This window comes from Suillus plorans (genome assembly GCF_016647745.1).
Source record: "Suillus plorans strain S12 chromosome Unknown HD556scaffold_108, whole genome shotgun sequence".
NCBI lineage: Eukaryota > Fungi > Basidiomycota > Agaricomycetes > Boletales > Suillaceae > Suillus > Suillus plorans.
The window spans coordinates 122,049-140,622 of NW_024537492.1; the positions used below are offsets into that span (position 1 = coordinate 122,049).

Below are 18,574 nucleotides of genomic sequence, written 5' to 3' on the forward strand. Positions count from 1 at the left end.
AAGAGCTGCAAAAAGGTTTCGGTTATGAAAAACATTATGTATGCATCATGTCGACGGACCACGGTCAAGTCCTGGTATGCGAAATGAATGTATTCCGATGAGAAAGCGTCTGAGTTAACAGCGGCAGTGAAGTGATCAGCGGCTTCGTCGTGATGCGCGCTATCAAAAGCTTTGATTCCGAGTTGAACACGTAGATATGTCTATTGTTGAGAAGATCAGGATTGATGACCGAGTGTGGCCACATGATACCCACTTCCACGACACGACGCGCAAAAGGATCGACATTCGGACAAGCGGCAGCTCGGTCTTTGATGAGCAGCATTGCTTCCTCATGTTGATCCGCGTTGAAGAGTGCTATGGCCTGGAATGCCGGATGAAGCTGATAGCATGGGATACGAATTAAATGTACCTTGATCAAGAGAAGAAATTGGTTGGTTTCTAAATCTTGGTTCGTGAACGTGGATGCAACGTCGAATGCTACCCTTGCTTCTTGGATGTGACCTTTTCCGCACAGGGCGATGCCTTTGGAGATAAACCCAATCAATGATGGTTTAATGTCGATTGACTATATCCCGGATGAATGTTAGCCTTCCGTAAGATGACAATGATGGGTGGGTCCATCTCACCTTGATTGCATCCTCAAGAGCGTTGTCCAAGTTGTGCTTCCGGGCCATAACGAACGAACGATTGGCATACGAAGTAAAGTCGTCGGCGTTGGTGTGGATCTCTTGGGTGAGGAGCTCTTCAGCGATAGATAAATCCCCAGTTATACATGCATCGCGGGCTGTTGTAATGTCAAGGATCTGTACGAAGGATGCTCGAATTGCGTAATGAGAGTCAGAAATGGAAACTCGCCTTTGAATTGCCCTCGCTGGGTACTGCCCATTCTGAGACCTTGTTATCTGTACCTCCGCTGAGGATGCGCTGGCCGTCCACAGAGAATGTGACACATTTCAGGTTAGCTGAATGTTGGAAGACGGCGATGGTTCGTTGATCTGAGAGCCGCCAGAGACGGACTTGATTGTCTTCAGATGCAGAAGCGATGAGGGTGCCAGCGGGATGAATGGCAATGGCATATATATAATCAGTGTGGCCTTCCCAGGGACGATCGACCTGCTGCCAGGTTGATGTGTCCCACTCCAATATGTATAAACTGCCTCCTAAAAGAAGGCGTGTGCCATCGGGTGTCCACGCGAGTGACATGTTCCATAAGCCAGTGTCATCTGGCAAATATGCGACGCGTTCCCTTGTGCCTGGATTATAAATTTGGATATTGAAGGTTGCGATGGCAAGAAGTTCACCAGAAGGCGAATATCGAACGCAGTTGACATGACTGCCACACTTGATTGGATCTCCTTGCATTTGCCACGTTTTGGTACACCGAAACCCCACCGTGTAGTCCGATGAACCAATCACTGCGGAAACGAGAAAATAACCCGATAGGGTTGATGTAGAATTAGAGGTTCTAAACATACTATAACCGGAGGATGCACATTGGGCTTGTTCCTGCGGCTTAAAGTAGGGAAAGGTGAGCCTTTCGGACTATAACACGAGGCGGGAAAGAAGTGATGTGTGGGGGGTTGGTTAGCCCTTTTAGTAGCTAACCCAACCTAGTTAATGATCTGCTTAATGTCATTTGCGAGTCCGCTTTATGTCTGGATATGAGCTCAAACCAATTCCGATTAGAGTAGAGATAGGATGTAACATATGGTACAAGCGCTTCTACTAGGGATCCACGCCTGGGGCTGCGCTGCTCGATGGCGGGCCAGCCTGAATCTGTCGTTCTGTCGTTCCCTTCTCCTCGTCGCACACCATGTTTACAAACCAGACCTCTCAGCGGCGTCCCAGTGGTGCTCCGAATAACCCAGGTCAAGGTGCTGCCAGTACTAGTGTGGGGGTTGATCAAGACAACCAACAGCAAATAACAGAGGCGTACCGTGCTCAATTACACTCCATTCCACACTTGTCCCCACTCCATCGTGTTGGGAATAACTTGAACCCGCTGCAGCACGATGATCCGTTCACAAATAGTCAAGGATTCCCTACCCCTTCACCGGACCTTCGTCACCTGCAGGGATTTCCTACGCCGTCGCCAGATCTTGGTCGTCAAGGGCCATATATGTATGGTGGTGGACAACAGCAGACACCCGCGCTGCTTAGCATGAGATCTGGTGGTCCGAGTCAAGGTGGTTCTCCAGATGAGTATCAGCAACGCTATTTGTTTCATCAGCAAAAAGCAGCACCGCAAATGAATCAAGGTCCATACCAGCATGGCTCCCACACGTATGACGAACAGTTGCAGAATCTTAACTCTATGGTCGCGAAACTCGTCTTTGAGGTAGCAATGCTGTCGGAAAGTAACCAACAAATTCTTCTTGTTAATGCACAACACTCTGTCGCCAACGATACACTTACCTTGCAAGTCAAGACCTTAGAAGATCAAGTTCAAACATTGAAAACTGATATCTCGGAGTTGCAACTTGAAGCTACTGCAAAATCGCAGAAGAAATCGAGCGGAAAGAACATTTCCAATGACCACCCCGCCTTAAAAGTCGGTAAATTGAACAATATTACGAAGCAAAAAAACTCACGCGCTGTAGCAACTGATCCCGCCGATGTTTTGCAACCTTTGTGGAATCGATACTACCTTGAATAGAAATCAGTGACCGGAGGTGTTAGGTGCCATTCAACCACTAGAGAATGGAGCATTTTACGAGACAAGCGAATCTGGAGGCAAGACGATCCAAGTCTGGCACCCAAACTGGTTGGGACAAGTAGATGAAAGCGTGAATGCAAAGTTCATAAAAGAGGTTGCTGACTGTGTCTATAATGATGAGAAGGTAAGCGTTATCGAAGTCAAAGTGTTTCACATTCTCACAAGTTTCATAGCACTGCCGCGAGAGCCTCCACACAAAGGGGGAGATCCCTGACGAGGACTTTAATATGCAGGTCATTATGCAATGCACGAAGGATTACTTTCGCAACATACACAAGCAAGTGTTGAGTCGTAGTGATGTCGGAAAGGCCAAGAAGGCCCAGGAGAAGAAGGATCAAATTCGTCAGCGGACTCGTCGTCAAACAGTCAGTCTAACATTTGTGAATAAATAAGATGTAACTTACTACCATTCAGGCTACAAAAAACCGTCGGCTAGCAGCGCTTGACTGGGAAAAAGAGACTGGTAACGTTGGAGCTGTTGCAATGATAGACACAGATTTTGCATCCGACATCTTGTCATATGATGAGGGTGATCTGAGCGAGGACAAGTTGAATCGAAGAGCGAAGTCTGGGGCAGGCAAAGGTGCAAATATGGCTGTGGGGTTGGAATGGCGTTCACCTCAAGTGAGTATTTGATATGTTCAAGAGCTTGATTGATGTACCAACCTTTTTCATTAGTTTGTCGCATTTGGACGATTCCTAACGCTCCGGAGCTTGAAGACTCCAGATGACAGCAAAAAGGCACTGTCAGAGGCAAACACCGCAGCTACTACAGAGGGAACGTCATCAGCAACAAATCCAGGCACCAGAGAGCGTCCAAGTAAGCGTCGTAGGACCACAGCAGGCCAAAACAAGAAGTTGATCAAGAAGACTTTTGACATCAACCCCGATCAAATGAACAAGAATCCCCCAAAGTCGGCAAGGAAAAACGCACCATTTGAGAATATGGTCGCTAATCACTGGAAGAAAGCTCACCCTATCTATTTGGTGTTCCGGGTGCGCCCCCGTAAGCATCACCCTGTCACCCCATTTAACTAAACCTCCAAGCGGAAGTCACATTCACGCATCCAACCTGATCGCAGGTAGCGGGAGCCATCCGGTTTAGCCTTATACTGGACGAGAAATACATTTAGGCTTTCGTCATTACAACTATGTCATTGTTTCCAATTATAATTATAGTCGTCCTCTCCCCTGCCATCGAGGAATGGGTCTCACAGAGGATTATCAAATTTTCTTCCCAAGTCATTTGACAAGTTCGCTCGAATCGACAGTCTCCCGGCCTTGTGTTAAGTACTAGTAAGTATACTACAGATCATGGAGGACACCCTCTACCTTCTTTGGTTCACCACTTAGATCATCCACTGCGGTACTGCGAAGATCTTTGGCTGTCAAGACCATCGTCACAATCCCCCAGGTGATTCTTTCAGCACTGTAAGTAGATCTTCCATTCTCTCTTCCAAAAATGCAATCTTCTCTGCTGCGATTAACGCGTCTCTGTGCGCTGCATCTTGCATTTCAAGCAGTGCTGCCTCTTTCTCTACTAGCAGCGCTTGCGTGCGTGCCAACATTTGTGTTGCTATTTTCTCTATATACATTACTTATAACTAGTGAATATAATAATTCATAACACGCACTAGCTTCTTGTTCTCTCGCGACCAATGCTTTCCTTTTCGCTTTCTTCTCTTTTCGTATTTTCTTGTGAATATCGGACCTCGAAGACCCTTTGAAATGATCGTATCAGCAGCCGACGGAATCAAATATGCCTATATGACGTACCAGTTTCCTGTTGTTCTACAACAAAAAGAGCATCTCGGTATGCTCTCTGCTTATTCCGTTTTGTTGTGCCCATCTGGTACTTAGCAAACACTATCGAGGACGTTAGATAGAATGAAATGTGCAGGTGGGACATACAGATAGCCCTCTGTTCTGCCAGACACAATTTACGTTGCCTTTCTCTCCTCTCCTGTCGTTTTCTCCTACGAATCTGAGACTTAGAAAGCTTGACAGGTTCCTGGGAAGTGTCTCGCATTGCAATGTGTTCTGAAGTGTCGAGAAGTACATTGCATGATGTATCTGAAAAAGATGAATTTCGTTCCAAGGATGACAAAGAAATGGAGCATACCTGCTTGTTCCATGGTATTAGATCGACCAGGTGGAATCTTTGCAGTCCCGGGGATGACTAGTCTGATGTCTACATAGTCAAAAGTTGACACTAATATTCCAAGAATGGTAAGTCGGTCACCATTTGTCCATGTTTGGACTTCTACCACTTATGTGACTTTGATTCAAAATCATAGTCAGACCAAAGCACCGCGCCGACTTGCTCCCTGAGTGTAAACAATGTCATATATGCATAATATTATACATTTCACTGCCTATCTATTTGGTGCGACGGGCGCACCCCTGTAAACGTCACCCCGTCACCCCGTCCATAAATGGAAGTCCATCACGTAAGTGGCTGTCCGTCACCCTCACTTTTTTTTTCCCATCCGCCATTTTTGCCCTTGGCGCTGTCAGCGTCACCCCTTCTTTTCCCATGAGGTGTCGTAAGTGGCTGTCCGTCACCCTCGCTTCTTTTTCCCATCCGCCATTATGTCCTCTTGGAACTGCCGCAAGCGTCACCCCGTCACCCCGTCACCCTCGCCGTATCCAGTATCTCAGGCGTCACCCTCACTCATTTGGATCTATAGGCGTCACCCCGTCACCCCCGCTGTATCCAGTATCTTAGGCGTCACCCCGTCACCCTCGCCGTATCCAGTATCTCAGGCGTCACCCTCACTCATTTGGATCTATAGGCGTCACCCCGTCACCCCCGCTGTATCCAGTATCTTAGGCGTCACCCCGTCACCCTCGCTGTATCCAGTATCTTACGCGTCACCCTCCCTTATTTGGATCTATAGGCGTCACCCCGTCACCCTCGCTGTGTCCAATATCTTAGGCGTCACCCTCCCTTATTTAGATCCATAGGCGTCAACCTCACTTATCCAGTATCTTCGGCGTTATTTAGAATTTCAGGCATCACCCTGTCCGAGTCGCTTGTGATGGACTTAGTCATATTGTGAATCTCCAGCAGCTTTCTGTGAGCTCCTTCTCAGTCTTTACACTCGTATATTTACGAGTCTTAAAATAAAAACCAGGCTTTCGTGACTCGAGTGACAGCAGGATCACTTAAAAACTTGCCTTCTTCTTGCTATCGGCGCTTTGAAGAAAATGATCAAGGCCGTGACTGCTTCTTTTATGTCTCTTTATCCACGTCATCACCAGCGACTTTGACCCGCGTATATAGATCATAATATACCTTGGAGCGTTCTATTTTACTGCTCTTGTTCATCGCTGTCCTGATGCACATCGGTTTGAAGTCATGCGTCGTATATGATTCATGAAAAGAGATCATTTCATTTTGGTGCATCTATCTCACTGAAGATCGAGTCAGCTCCAGGTGTCATATAATGGATGTATAGAAAGGTCGGGAGCTGGTGAACAAGCTCCTGGACATATTCAATCGTTTTATTTTGGACCATCCTTGATTTCAAAGACCAGATAATGGCTGCAGGTGTCAGCTGCATTGTGTTGCGGACGTTCCATCACATGTCGACATGCTTGTCAGTGATGCTGGCATCCTTCGCAAGCGACGAAAATACATCCAAGGTCATTAAACTCATTTTCTTTATCACCTCTGCGCCACAGATATCAGTTCATGGGAGAACACGTCCGCATGCCTGGAAGCATCTGAGATGCCTGCATGTTCTAGGTCGCCTGTTGATCTATGAAGCCCTTACTGAGACACTAGCATGTGCCGTTCGATCTTTTTCAGCAGGGTCGACGGCTCATGTATATCATTCGTCCATCCCTGTTTGGGCCAAGGACGTGTCCAAGTATGGACTTCCTGGCGATCGATGCAATGAGTCGTACACGAGCTGTGACTACTTATTGAGGTATTCTGGTGAGATATTCGCAACCAGTGTAAAGGATATGGGCTCTGCCCATGCCAAATCTTTAACTGTCTAAAAATAGCTTTACTCCACCATTGCCATTGGGCGCAATGCGCATATCCACGAACGACATTTATTTTCATCCGATGTTCACGGCTGCCATTAGAGTCCCATCCGCCCGGAACATGATTGGACACGGGACCATAATGCAAATGTCACCGATCATTGCGTCTCATTTTTGTACCCTCCATTCATTCCAACATTGAAGAGTTTTTTTTAGGGGGCGCTTCGATCGCATTAACTAGATAAAGACAAGTACGTGTCTTTATGTGGATGAACCTCGAGTGAGAAGACTCATTTCCGGTGACATCAACCTTTATTTTCTATGTATAATGATCTAACCTAACATATCATGAGTGCTCAAACAGAATTGCAATCGCCTTCCTCCGATCACTGTACGTCGAGATCACCATGTCTCGTTTTCGTCTTGATATTTTCGTAAATGCTGTCATTAGTCCATCGTTTTTTTTTACCATGCCACGCCTTCACATTTTTTTTCGTCCCTGCAGGTGCAGGCCCGTATGTTTGAAGTCTTATAAAACCTCGCCAGCGCCATTCATCCGCCATCCAACGATAAAGTATCACATCTATCAATCTATCATCGCATATACTCTGCTTACTGATATAAATGTCGGACAACGACGTCTGTGACCACCCAGGATGCGGCATGGGACCATTCCCGACCTGCGACATCGCGCGAAAGCACCGATACCGCTACCACTCCGTCCCTATACCATTCCTGATTGGTGGGAACGAGTACGTTGTAGGCCAATCCGATGGACATTATTCGTGCCCGCTCCCGGAGTGTAAGTTCATTTCCAAAAAGCGTGAAGCTATTCAGAAGCACATCAACGTCGCACACAACGCATCAGTCAAAATCAAGGTCTTTGATGCTCCTGAGTGTCGTAAGTTTCATTACAGATCGAGCCACCATCAAGTCGCACTGACCTCAATAGTTGTGGCCTCCAAACAGGTTCTCGATCAGGACAGCGGTGTCCGCGATGGGACTGGCAACCTCATATGTCAGTCTTAACACGTCATATTATGCTGTCACATGTTTACCCATTTATCAAGGCCCAGAGGATGTCTGGTCCGACGATTTAGTCCCAGAAGGTCCATCCCGTGAGGATGTCTGCAGCAGAGGTGAACATACATATAATGAAAATTCAAGGTCACCGCTTAACGTAGCGTCCATCTCGCATACGCAGATCCTTCCTTTGATATGGACTCCAGCACTGTCTCATTGTCGCCATCAGTAGACTACTTGATGTCCAACGAGGTTCTAGATTCTCTCGGCGTGTGCTTTCACAGCCATTTGAGGTTCCTTATCTGCTACTCGTGCAAGGTCGCATTGACCTCCGGGATGGTTTCTGGACACAGGAAAAAGCACCATCATGCGTATCAGGTACGTTCATCCCTTGTACGGCCGCACTCTAATTTGACATGGGCATCCCACGTAACTACTAGGTACCTTCATCCACCATGGAGTCATTCCTGGACTATTGTTCGCGGTCAAATGTTCACGAGAAGCCAGAGCATGTCAAGCTACCAACAGCAGGTGGACCACCTGTACAGATGATTGCGTCCCCCGTTGAAGGTTTTTCATGCACTGCATCCGCTGATTGCGTGTATGCCGTGAAGGATTTAGGAACCATTCAGCGCCATAGTAGAGAGAAGCACAGCGTTACCGGCTTACAGGAGATCCAGTATCGGTCTTGTCTGGTCCAACATATCTTTACTGCTGTTGGCAACTCGTATTTCGAGGTTGGGCAAAACGTCATTCCATCTGCGAGACCCAATCTCAAATCCACGCTTAAGGCTACATTCCTACCTGCAGTTGAGCTTTCATTGGTCGTTCCAGCCAATACCGAACGGGAGAGGACTCCCCTGATACGCTTCATGGGTTGGGACAGGTTCGAGGTAGAACTCCGGATGAATCCAGCCCGGAGGCGGGCAGCGGAACAAATCAAAAAAAAGCATAGCGATGATGAATTTGGCGGAATTCTGACCCGTCTCGCTGCTGCAGTGCAAGACCACATGGCTAGGGCATCGACCATCTTGGATGGTCATCCTCATAGGTTGAGCCTGTCTAAAATACTGTTGTATGGTGACGCAATACCGCGAGAAACGTGAGCAGTGCTATCGCACCATAATAATTCCATTATTGACCGTGATGGACGCGTATAGGGACAATCATTGGAGGCCTGTGTCGGATGAAAACGTCGAGTATCCAGGCTTCATTGTTCAATTCATGAGGGCGATCATGCGCGTTCACCTCGGATTCCCATTGGATTTCTCGTTCGAGCTGTCTGCTGCGCAGACCCTGTGTCTCGAGGAACTTGTGACTGTGCTGGGCGACGAGAATGCCTCCCCACGAAAGAGGATGATTTTCTACCATAATTTGGCGTGGTCCCTAGTCGATACCGATCCAGATTTGTGCGTGGGCCAGCGATGGGCAAACCCTATCAAACGAGCCATCTGGCTCAGGGCGTTGCGTGCGGACGGAAACTTCTGTGAAGCGTCCGTCCTCACACCAGATCTTGCAAAGTTTAAATATCTTTGCAACGTCACATCCCTCCTTGAGGCGCTGATGGACAAAGACGAGGATACGGACTCAGTACATTCAGACGACCATGAGTGAGCAAGTCTCCCCATTCATTCGCTTCGATACACTTATCATGCCTTTTTATCTCAAGCCGCGTTGCTCGTGTTCATGATCGGGTGCTACGCCTCGGCCGTCCGACTACGTTCAACATCATCTATGAGATGCAGCAATATGCGTCCTCTTTGGTGTTTAGTCAAACCAGAGAACCCAATGTCTATGTCGATCCAGACGTCAAGTCCATCACGATAGGCGTCCACACCATGCACATGGACAAGCTGAGAGACGGGATACAAAGGCTCCTCCAGGTGTCAAAGTCGCGCTATTCCGCCCTCACCAATGACATTTTCATGTTGAAGATGGTGCCAGAGCAGGTCAAGGACGACCTCACCAACTCTACTCGTGGCTATTCGCTCGTATCGGAGGACCCCTTTTTTAAAAATCGCCACGCCATGTTCTTTTACTTGGTTGATCACTACGACCTGGCAATGGTCGACAACGCAGGACGAATCGCATGGAACATCCCCGGCATCAAGGATCTGCTCAGACGCTCGTCATGCGTCTGGGAGCCCATCTACCATCTTCTGTACATCACCACTCACATCTCATGTCGCGGAACCCAGTTCGTAGACCACAAAATCAGCAATTCGGACAGGCATCGCAACCTCTTCATGCAGGGGATGGAGATGTTCCTCCTGACAGCTTACAGCAAAAGGACCGGCATTACTGATCGAGACTCATGCACCCCAGGGTTCGTTCCGAAGGACATCGCATTCTTGGTGCTCGAAATGATTGCAGGGGGGTTGCGCACCGCCGAAGCCATCCTTGCTGGGGTTGCATATGGAGCAGAGGCCGAGCATCTGTACAGAACGTGAGCATTGTCCTGAACCATCCATGATTATGGAAACCACTCTTACACATGAATTCATGTAATGTTAGGTACCTCTGCGTCGGTGAGGGCGTGAGGACAAGTCCTACAAGGTTTTCCGCCAACATTCAGCAGTGGAACCATGATTACTTCGACTGTCGATGGGGAGTCAGGGATTTCCGCCAGGGCGCGATTACCATTGGTCGTGAATTCATCGCTCCAGACGACTCTTATGATCAAGCCGACAACATCCTCGCTGAATCCGCAGATCACTCCACTGGTGTGGACCATACACACTACGGCATCGTCCAAGGAGTCGTCCCTAGATTGTCCAACAACAGCATGTGCAAGCACAGATGGCTTGGAGATCAGTGGCACAGTGTCCTTGGTCTTGGCCCCCTTGCGCCTCCAGAGGCAATAAGAATCAGGCACAAGAATATGTCTAACGGGACGACGCTCCAGGCCATCGCAGATGTGGTCAAGAAGACCACGCAAGAAACTATCAAAGAGTTTTTGGACGCACACCGCACTGACGTCTTGAAGGACACAATTTCTACAGCCATAATCAAACAGCTAAAAGACGCGACAGATGATGCACCGGAAATTTCATCGCCACTTCCAACAACATGGAACGGGGGATCGTTTCACTTGAGCAGTAATTTGGACGCCATGTTCTATGAAGAAAGCGAAGGTGAGCACCACTATGCGTTGTATCGACACCAACATCTCATTAGCTTTGCAGGTATCCGGCGAGACCCTGCTTCCTCATCAGGTCCCAGTGGGTACAATAACAACAGTGGTGAGTCCGAGCTCCAATGTTATGCAATTTAAAAAATGATTGAATGCGCCAGTTAACGCGTCCCCTGTTGTTGTGTCGCCCACTGCAAGTGGTTATATTCAATGCGGAGAAATGCTTTCGGACTCCCCACTCCCAGTATCGTCGATAACGAGCATCTCACAGACCGAATACATAGAAGGGTCCACGACATTCTCCGACGTGGTCCCAACAACGCATCAGTCCGAGTTTCCTCCATTCAAAGATCGCAAAGGGAAGGGCAGAGCTTATGAAACACCAGAACCTCCATTGGTTGATGGCGTCATGTCGTCGTCTATATCTCCTATCGCAGACATCAAAGGGAAACGGAAGCGTGGCGACTATGAGAACATCCATTCTCGAGCATTCGCCAATCCAGCTAGAGCGTCCAGAAGAAAACACGCGCCTCGCAGTGTCTCGCATCACAATTCCATCCCATCTACGTCCGGTTCATACCCAGTCACACCAACTGCACACCGCGCACGGAAGTACGCACCACGGGTCAAACTATCATTAGAACGCGTCGCGGAATCGACGAAACACGTTCGCAGGTTGTCTTCGGAGGTGATGGATATCTCCAGCGACGAGGAGTTGTCCAGTCTTGATACTATACAGCTGAAACGCCTTCGTGGGTCGAGAACATCAGTACCCCAGGTGCCTGTGGAGGTCATCAGCCTCTCTAGCAGCGGTGAGGACTCGAGCCCAGACGAGAACATGCCTATCAAACGTCTTCGTAAGACCGCAGCATCAGTCCAACAGATGCCGATCGATGCAGCTAGCTTGTTTTCTGGCGAATGCAGCCCATCAAAACGTGCAGTCACTAGTTTTGGTACACCAGCATCGCCCCCAAGCGCCGTTCAGGACGTTCAAGAGAACATTAGACGAGCGATCAGACACATCAGGAAGGACGATAGTGCAACAGAAAAGACCCCCGATCAGATGGACATGCTAATGGCAGTAATGTCAGCACATACGGACCTCGTCATCACGATGAGGACAGGAGGCGGCAAGAGCATGTCGTGGATGATTCCATCAGTGATGGATGAAAATTCCAGGTCTATTGTGGTGTGCCCGTTCGTAGCTCTGCTGGACCAACAGTTCATGGCTACCGCGTCTACTGGACTACGTTGCCACAACTACTGCGTCTCCAAGGTCGTTCCGGAGAATGCACAGATTTTGTTCGTGCAGGTAGAGCATTGCTCGTCGCATCCGTTTGAAAGGTAGCTGTAAACCTATAAGGTCTGGACATGGCTAATGGTTTAACGATAGCTTCCTTGTATCTCCACTCGGACGGAAGTTCAACAGGGTGTTTGTAGACGAATTCCACGACATCATGAACTGTCATCCAGGACGAGTTGTTCCATGGAAAAATCTCGCGCAGCAATTCGGAAAGACGCTAATCAGGATTGTGCTTATGACAGGGACGGGACCACCGCACCGTATCGCAAATTTCATCAAACCATTTGGATTGCATCTTGGCATCGTCACGCAAGTTCGGTCGGATACAAATCGTCCAGAGATCGGGATGCATGTCATACAAATACAGCCTATCGCGGCCATGCAGTCTCTGGGACACCTCGTCTCCGCTCTATGCAAACTACTTGCTGAGGAGGAACATATTCTGGTTTTCTGCGGCTCCCAGGGGGACGCACAAGCATTCGCAGTGAAGGCCAATTGTGCGGTTTATCATAGCGATCTCTGGGAGGCTGGAAATAGCAGAGCATCTAACCTTTCTCGGTGGGATTCAGGCGATACAAAGGTGATGGCATGCACCACAGCATTTGCCCAGGGTATGGACAGGCCTCACGTCCGATATGTTGTGATCTTTAAACCTTCGTACGGCCTTCTCGTCAACAACCAGATGCTCGGTCGTGCAGGCAGAGACGGAAAGGAGTCTCACGTATTTTTCCTTACTGACAGACGAGCGAAGACATACAGAGGACCACCGACTGATCAATGTATCGGAGAGTTGGACGATCTAGTACACGGTACGGAATGTCGGCGCTTCGCCAACATGACCTGCATGGATGGCCACAACCTCGCTGTGCGGTGCACGGATTACCCTCCAGGGATCCATTGCGACGTTTGTGATCCGAACAGCGTCATGCAGCGATTGTCCATTCAGGCAATAGCAAACCCATTCAGGCCACCCGAGGCATCCGAGCATGCAGTCACCCCAGTTTTTGCAAGTGGATCTATGCTTCAAGCACCCACGCATGCTCCTCCGCCCTTATCTACTGGATTTGTGCCAGTGTCGTCGCTTCTTTCGATGAATATGATTGTGAGTTTTTAAATATACCCACAATCCTATTGTATGTTTATATGCGAACTGTACAGTCCCACACGATCACCCCACAGCCTTCTCAGTCGAGCGATGCTTTGTACGACGCGGGTGCATTAGAGCTCACTTCATTTCAGGCTTTGATGCTCGACTCCATGGAGGAAATCCATGGTAAGGTGAGTATGTATTATGTGTGATATCGTACGGGAGCTGATTCTGTACCTGTTTTAGGGTAATGGTGAATCTTCAGACAAGTCATATACGGTATGCATGTGTTAAAATTCCATGCGATTATACTTACTTATTTTGACAGACCAAATCGCAGCCATCTCTAGGAAGGGCCGTCCATATCGAGACTCCATCGACCTCATCGCTTCCCAGTGTGTCTCGTACATTCGTATCACGAGCGAGCGCAGTAAACACCTCACTTCATAACCGTCTCTCCAGCACTGCCCGCCTGGACAAGTACATGAAGGTCTTAAAGGACAAGTGTCCGTCACATTTTGGTAATGGCGGTTGTCTTGTCCCAGCAGCCAATCACAGGTGCACCATGGACACCGTTCTTTCGATGGATTTGTATGGAGCTTTCAAATTGAGCTTCTCATTCGAACGCTACACTTATTGTTTTCAATGCTGCCTTCCCCAATCGCGAAACAGAAACGGGGAGGAACCAGCATGCCATGCAGGCTTTTCGTACCGTAAAGGTGAAAAATGTCCATTCGCTGGGTTCATTTTCAGGCGGTATTTTGCATGTGGCACAACCCAGGATTTCGACAGTTAATGATAAACGAGATCGGCGAAGGAGCATCTTTGGCGAGCTATGAGGACTTCGTGCATGGATTGTGAAAGATTCCACGGATGCAGGAAGGTACAATAATTTGGTAGAAGCATTTCTCTGGTTTTGCAGCGGTCTTGAGAAGGTCAATCCCAAGTTTTTTGATTGATACAGGCTGGTCCAGACGTGAGTACGCATGTCGTATACTGTTGTCCACCATCTGAAGCGATTCCAGGAGTTGAAAGGGCATCACGCGCATTTCGGTAGATCTACGGACCCTCATCCTACAATACTGGACAGTATATTTAGACGTTCAATATCCCATGTGATATGTGCACTGCTATAGCACGAATGCATCATGTATTGATTAATGTAACAGTAACAGAGTTTTGTGTACCAGGCTATGGAATACTTTGTGAGCAATGGACTAACGACTTGCAATACATGCCATCAAGTGAGACATCTGAAACAGTTCCATCTACTTCGGTTCTTATTTTATGATGTGCATGGGCTCAACATCGCCTCATAAGATTCATTTTTTCTCACTGCATCCACCAAAGCCTCTGGTATAGGGTACGAACTGAGTTGTCCGAACGGGCGTCCTGAATGATGTCTACGGCGGCATCCATCTGAAATCAGTTTGGCTCATCAGCTTCGCCTCGACCAAAATCTCAGCAATCACAATTGCTTTACAAGCCTCATTCTTCCTCATTCAATGTATTGAAGCTTGTCGCGTACCGTAAACGACTAAGATGTCCTCCGATATCAAACTGTAAACGTCATATATATGTGATTTTCATAAAGTCGATTGAAATATACCCATCGCATCGGAATGCTAATACATTTATGTATAAAATAGCGGTCGAGCTCAGATTTACAATAATTATATATCCACATGTTGCGTGATGGACATAATTGTGAAATTGTGTCTACTGTCATTTTGTGTAGCATAATGGAATCTGGGACGGCCACTGTGGATATTTTCGGGTGCAAAAATACAATAGACGGATTTTGGAACGTCCACTGTGGACATTTATTACTCTCGTGAACTCTTGAAAGGCTCGTTGCCGACCCACCAATTCTCTATTCCAACTTCTCATCTCACATCCATGTTTACGGCGCCCAAGCTTACCTTGATGGAGCCGGGATGTGCATCCTGCATGGCTGACAACGTACCATGCTATGCGTATTCTTCCTCATCACCATGCAGAAGATGCTGCGACCGTTGTTCTCTGTTACCAGGTAAGCCGTCGCCGTACTTCTGCATCCCTCTTCACTTACAATTGTTCACAATATTAGGACCTCCCCCAAGGCGAACCCCCGTAATGCGCGCGGTTCGCAAAATGCGTCCGCGCTGCAATCACTGCAAGGACATAAAAAGGATTTGCCGAGGACGAACGGGCGAAGCGTGCATCGCATGTCAACAGCTGTGCAGTTATGGTAAGCGATCATTTTACTTATGTATTTTCTTTCTGTACTCAAGCGTTAATACAACAGTTCGAATTAATGCGGAAGAACAAGCCGTTGCCGAGTCTGAATATTATGACTCCTCCGATGCCAATGCATCTGGGACGGAGTCCGAATCTTCTGCTCCTCCGATGACAACGCATCCGACACCGGGTCTGAATCTTCTGACTCCTCCTCCGACGTGTTAGTTTTAGATCACAAGCCTTCTAACTGGGTCGACAAGCCGAATAGGACGAAACGCGGACGAACAGATGACGACGATGAAGTGATCGTCTTAGATCGCAGGCCAGACGATTGGATAGATAAGATGCCGGGTCGGATTAAAACGGAGTCGGCTTGGCTAGAGGAAGAGATGAAGGACGTCCAGAAGCATATACACTCAGGAGATGCGCGAGTATTATAGAGAATTGGAGAAAAAGAGAGGACATTTAAATGGATGTATTATGGACATGTAGATAGATCAAGGAACACGGTCAAAACCCCCAACAGGTGTATGCATTATATTATATGTTGATACAGATGGTGTCCGTAACGCTTTCTATTTATTCTTTAGTACTTATAAAAATACAAGCGATGACCTGCGGTCGTTTGGTTGTATTGGCACTCTTACAAATCAGACATTTATATAAGATATTTTCCGTATCTCTGTCCCTGAAAATAAGTACAGAAGGATGAGCACATGTCCAGACATGAGTCTGCATCTTTCATATTGTTGTCCTTCATCTAAAGCAGTTCAAGGCATTGACAGGATATCATACGCTCTGCAGTAGATCTGCGCGCCCGTATACGATTATACCAGACAATATATTGAAATGTTCAATATCTCATGTAACGCCCGGACTTCTATAGCGCAAAGTATCATATATTCGTTAATGTAACAGTAACAGACGGTTGTGTACAAAGCTATGAAATACTTTTTCAGAAGTGAAACTAACGACGGGCAATACACCCCATCAGGTGAAACATGAGAGCACGTTCCATCTCCTTCGATTCCTCTTTGACGACGGACGGGCTGGAACTTCTGTGAACCTGCATAGCGATGGAGCGTGTGTCCTGATCCTTTCATATATCAGTCAAGTCCAGATAATGATTGCCAAGACTCACTATAGAGGACAATAACGACGCATTATAAGCAGGTTCCTGCTTAATCACCTCATGGTAATGTTCCTCCTTTTTAATAGGGAACTCGCTGGGCCCAGCGTGCTGGATCGGATCTATGGCATCCATCTGAAATGGGTGGAGTATCAGCATCGCCCGCACCAAAGTCCAAGCAGCTTACCATAGCTTCATTAGATTCATGCTCCCTCATTCCATCCACGGAAGCTTCTGGTGTATGTGTACTAACCAAACTGTCCGAACGAGCGTACAGACTTCCGTTCGTGCATCCATCTAAAAAGAGTTTGGTGAATTAGCGTCGCCTGGACAAAGATACCAGCAGCTCACCATCGCTTCACATGATTCATCCTGTCCCATTCCATCTCCGGAATTCTCTTGTGTAGCAATAATAACTAAGCCATCTTCCGATCCCAAAGTATTGGAAGCCGTGTCTTCATCCTTGCTGATGTCAGTTGTTTGGAAAACGACACGTGCGGTCTACTTACCAATGGCTCCACAGGACGTTTCATGTGTACCCCGCTCCTTGTTCCGCGCGAGACAGAGTTGGCTGGTAGAGGGCGTTTGTAAATGTGTACAATGTTTGGCCTTCTTGTACCACAGCCTTTGAGTGTCGTTTTCTATTGAATTGTCAGTACTTATCAAAATAGAGGCTCTCGCTCACCTGTTTCGTGTGTATTAAGATGTAAAAGGTGGCTTTATCCATTTTTTCCTTCATCGATCGTGTTACCACCGCCATGGATAAAGAAGCAATATGTAGTGACAAGGGAGTATGTGATGGACGTGTGATGGATAATGGAAGTTTTGGACGCGTCACATCAACATGTGACATTTAATACGTTGCGGACTTTGTTTATTGACACATCACATTATGGAACATTCTGGCCCAAACGGTTTTGCATTGTTCGCATGATGATAGTGAGTCTAATGTTCGCATCTCGTGAGTATTTTCGTTCTCCTTCGGGCTCGAGCCGTGCTGATCGAGGTCTTTTCCCACTTTTTCCAGATCATGAGGTTTCCAATGTACCTTAGAAGTCATTTTCCGCTTTTCTTAGAATGTGAGCGAGTTTATCCTGTTGTAAGCTCGAGCCTCGCTGATTTAAGCTACTAAGCGTCCGTTGTTTAGACATGAGCGAATCGCTTCTTTGTCGAGGTCAAGCACTTCCGACCAAATATATCAGTTCTCGTCACGACGTCTGTACATTGATCCGCTATCAATCTTTATCCTCTGACGGAAGAATGGACAATCTATTCATAGCTTATAACTATCATAATCTTATAGCTACGTCCTGTCTTCGATGCAATTGCTTAATAGTTATGTCAGGGTGAGTGTATTTATTTTCCGTCGCACTCGCAACATACTGACTGAATATTTGCTGAGTTAACAGATCATGATTTGGCCCACCTGCCCTCGATTTCTGACACGCTTCGTTGTCCATCCGTTCACAGGTTATAAGCGTGTCTATCTGCAGTCAAATCGGTTGGTTCAGCAGCGCTTGACAAGTCGCTATCAGGTCATGTCGGCGACATTCCAACCTGATATAGATACCGTGCGTCTGAGATGTGTTTGTATCTACATGATATATACAATACATTGTCGACGAGATCTACGCACGCTCTATTTTCTTCAAGTCCTTTGTTTGGTACCCTTTGCCACTTTTCCACCTTTGCGCAAAGTGTTGGCTCGCTCCTAACAAGTTGAACTTGAGCAGCTCCCCAACCAGTACTTATTCACTGTTTTTCCCACCACCATCCTTGCGGCCCTGAATTTCCGTTCAAGGTAGCGCTTAGTAGTAGTTCAGTCTGCGCCTTCTCGTACAGTGTACTTACTATCTCTCCACATGGTGTATTACGTATATGCGCACTGCTTCTATTCTAACGCCTCACTGCGGCCTCAGTGATGCCACCCCCAAACCATGCATGGATCTCCTCTTTGCTGATTCCCC

The 18,574-nt window shown here is 47.5% G+C and overlaps 6 protein-coding genes across 6 annotated transcripts; 4 read left to right on the plus strand and 2 right to left on the minus strand.

Moving 5' to 3' along the window:
* Nucleotides 1-1,813: 1,813 nt before the first annotated feature.
* HD556DRAFT_1531548 (uncharacterized protein) lies at nucleotides 1,814-3,754 on the plus strand (the record flags this gene model as incomplete). Its single annotated transcript, XM_041309498.1, has 5 exons — nucleotides 1,814-2,555; nucleotides 2,680-2,840; nucleotides 2,890-3,081; nucleotides 3,131-3,340; nucleotides 3,395-3,754. 5 exons carry the CDS (start codon nucleotides 1,814-1,816, stop codon nucleotides 3,752-3,754), a joined length of 1,665 nt encoding a protein of 554 aa, XP_041153048.1.
* Nucleotides 3,755-3,914: 160 nt separating this feature from the next.
* Nucleotides 3,915-4,851, minus strand: HD556DRAFT_1540036 (uncharacterized protein; the record flags this gene model as incomplete). The annotated part of the gene is made up of 5 exons (XM_041309733.1): nucleotides 3,915-4,301; nucleotides 4,351-4,437; nucleotides 4,493-4,582; nucleotides 4,628-4,756; nucleotides 4,839-4,851. The coding sequence occupies 5 exons, from the start codon at nucleotides 4,849-4,851 to the stop codon at nucleotides 4,117-4,119; spliced, it is 504 nt and encodes a 167-aa protein (XP_041153049.1). The 3' UTR covers nucleotides 3,915-4,116.
* Nucleotides 4,852-5,308: 457 nt separating this feature from the next.
* HD556DRAFT_1450619 (uncharacterized protein) lies at nucleotides 5,309-5,683 on the plus strand (the record flags this gene model as incomplete). Its single annotated transcript, XM_041307793.1, has 1 exon — nucleotides 5,309-5,683. One exon carries the CDS (start codon nucleotides 5,309-5,311, stop codon nucleotides 5,681-5,683), a length of 375 nt encoding a protein of 124 aa, XP_041153050.1.
* A 1,692-nt stretch (nucleotides 5,684-7,375) lies between these two features.
* Nucleotides 7,376-14,054, plus strand: HD556DRAFT_1314192 (uncharacterized protein; the record flags this gene model as incomplete). The annotated part of the gene is made up of 15 exons (XM_041300891.1): nucleotides 7,376-7,613; nucleotides 7,665-7,730; nucleotides 7,783-7,851; nucleotides 7,917-8,113; nucleotides 8,176-8,837; nucleotides 8,896-9,345; nucleotides 9,405-10,181; nucleotides 10,250-10,869; nucleotides 10,921-10,977; nucleotides 11,030-12,170; nucleotides 12,262-13,273; nucleotides 13,330-13,449; nucleotides 13,505-13,537; nucleotides 13,587-13,816; nucleotides 13,931-14,054. 15 exons carry the CDS (start codon nucleotides 7,376-7,378, stop codon nucleotides 14,052-14,054), a joined length of 5,796 nt encoding a protein of 1,931 aa, XP_041153051.1.
* Nucleotides 14,055-15,225: 1,171 nt separating this feature from the next.
* On the plus strand, nucleotides 15,226-15,918 carry HD556DRAFT_1450621 (uncharacterized protein; the record flags this gene model as incomplete). Its single annotated transcript, XM_041307794.1, has 4 exons — nucleotides 15,226-15,290; nucleotides 15,348-15,488; nucleotides 15,532-15,668; nucleotides 15,704-15,918. 4 exons carry the CDS (start codon nucleotides 15,226-15,228, stop codon nucleotides 15,916-15,918), a joined length of 558 nt encoding a protein of 185 aa, XP_041153052.1.
* Nucleotides 15,919-16,445: 527 nt separating this feature from the next.
* Nucleotides 16,446-17,367, minus strand: HD556DRAFT_1450622 (uncharacterized protein; the record flags this gene model as incomplete). The annotated part of the gene is made up of 6 exons (XM_041307795.1): nucleotides 16,446-16,574; nucleotides 16,620-16,742; nucleotides 16,795-16,904; nucleotides 16,970-17,069; nucleotides 17,117-17,248; nucleotides 17,293-17,367. 6 exons carry the CDS (start codon nucleotides 17,365-17,367, stop codon nucleotides 16,446-16,448), a joined length of 669 nt encoding a protein of 222 aa, XP_041153053.1.
* Between the last annotated feature and the right edge of the window lie 1,207 nt (nucleotides 17,368-18,574).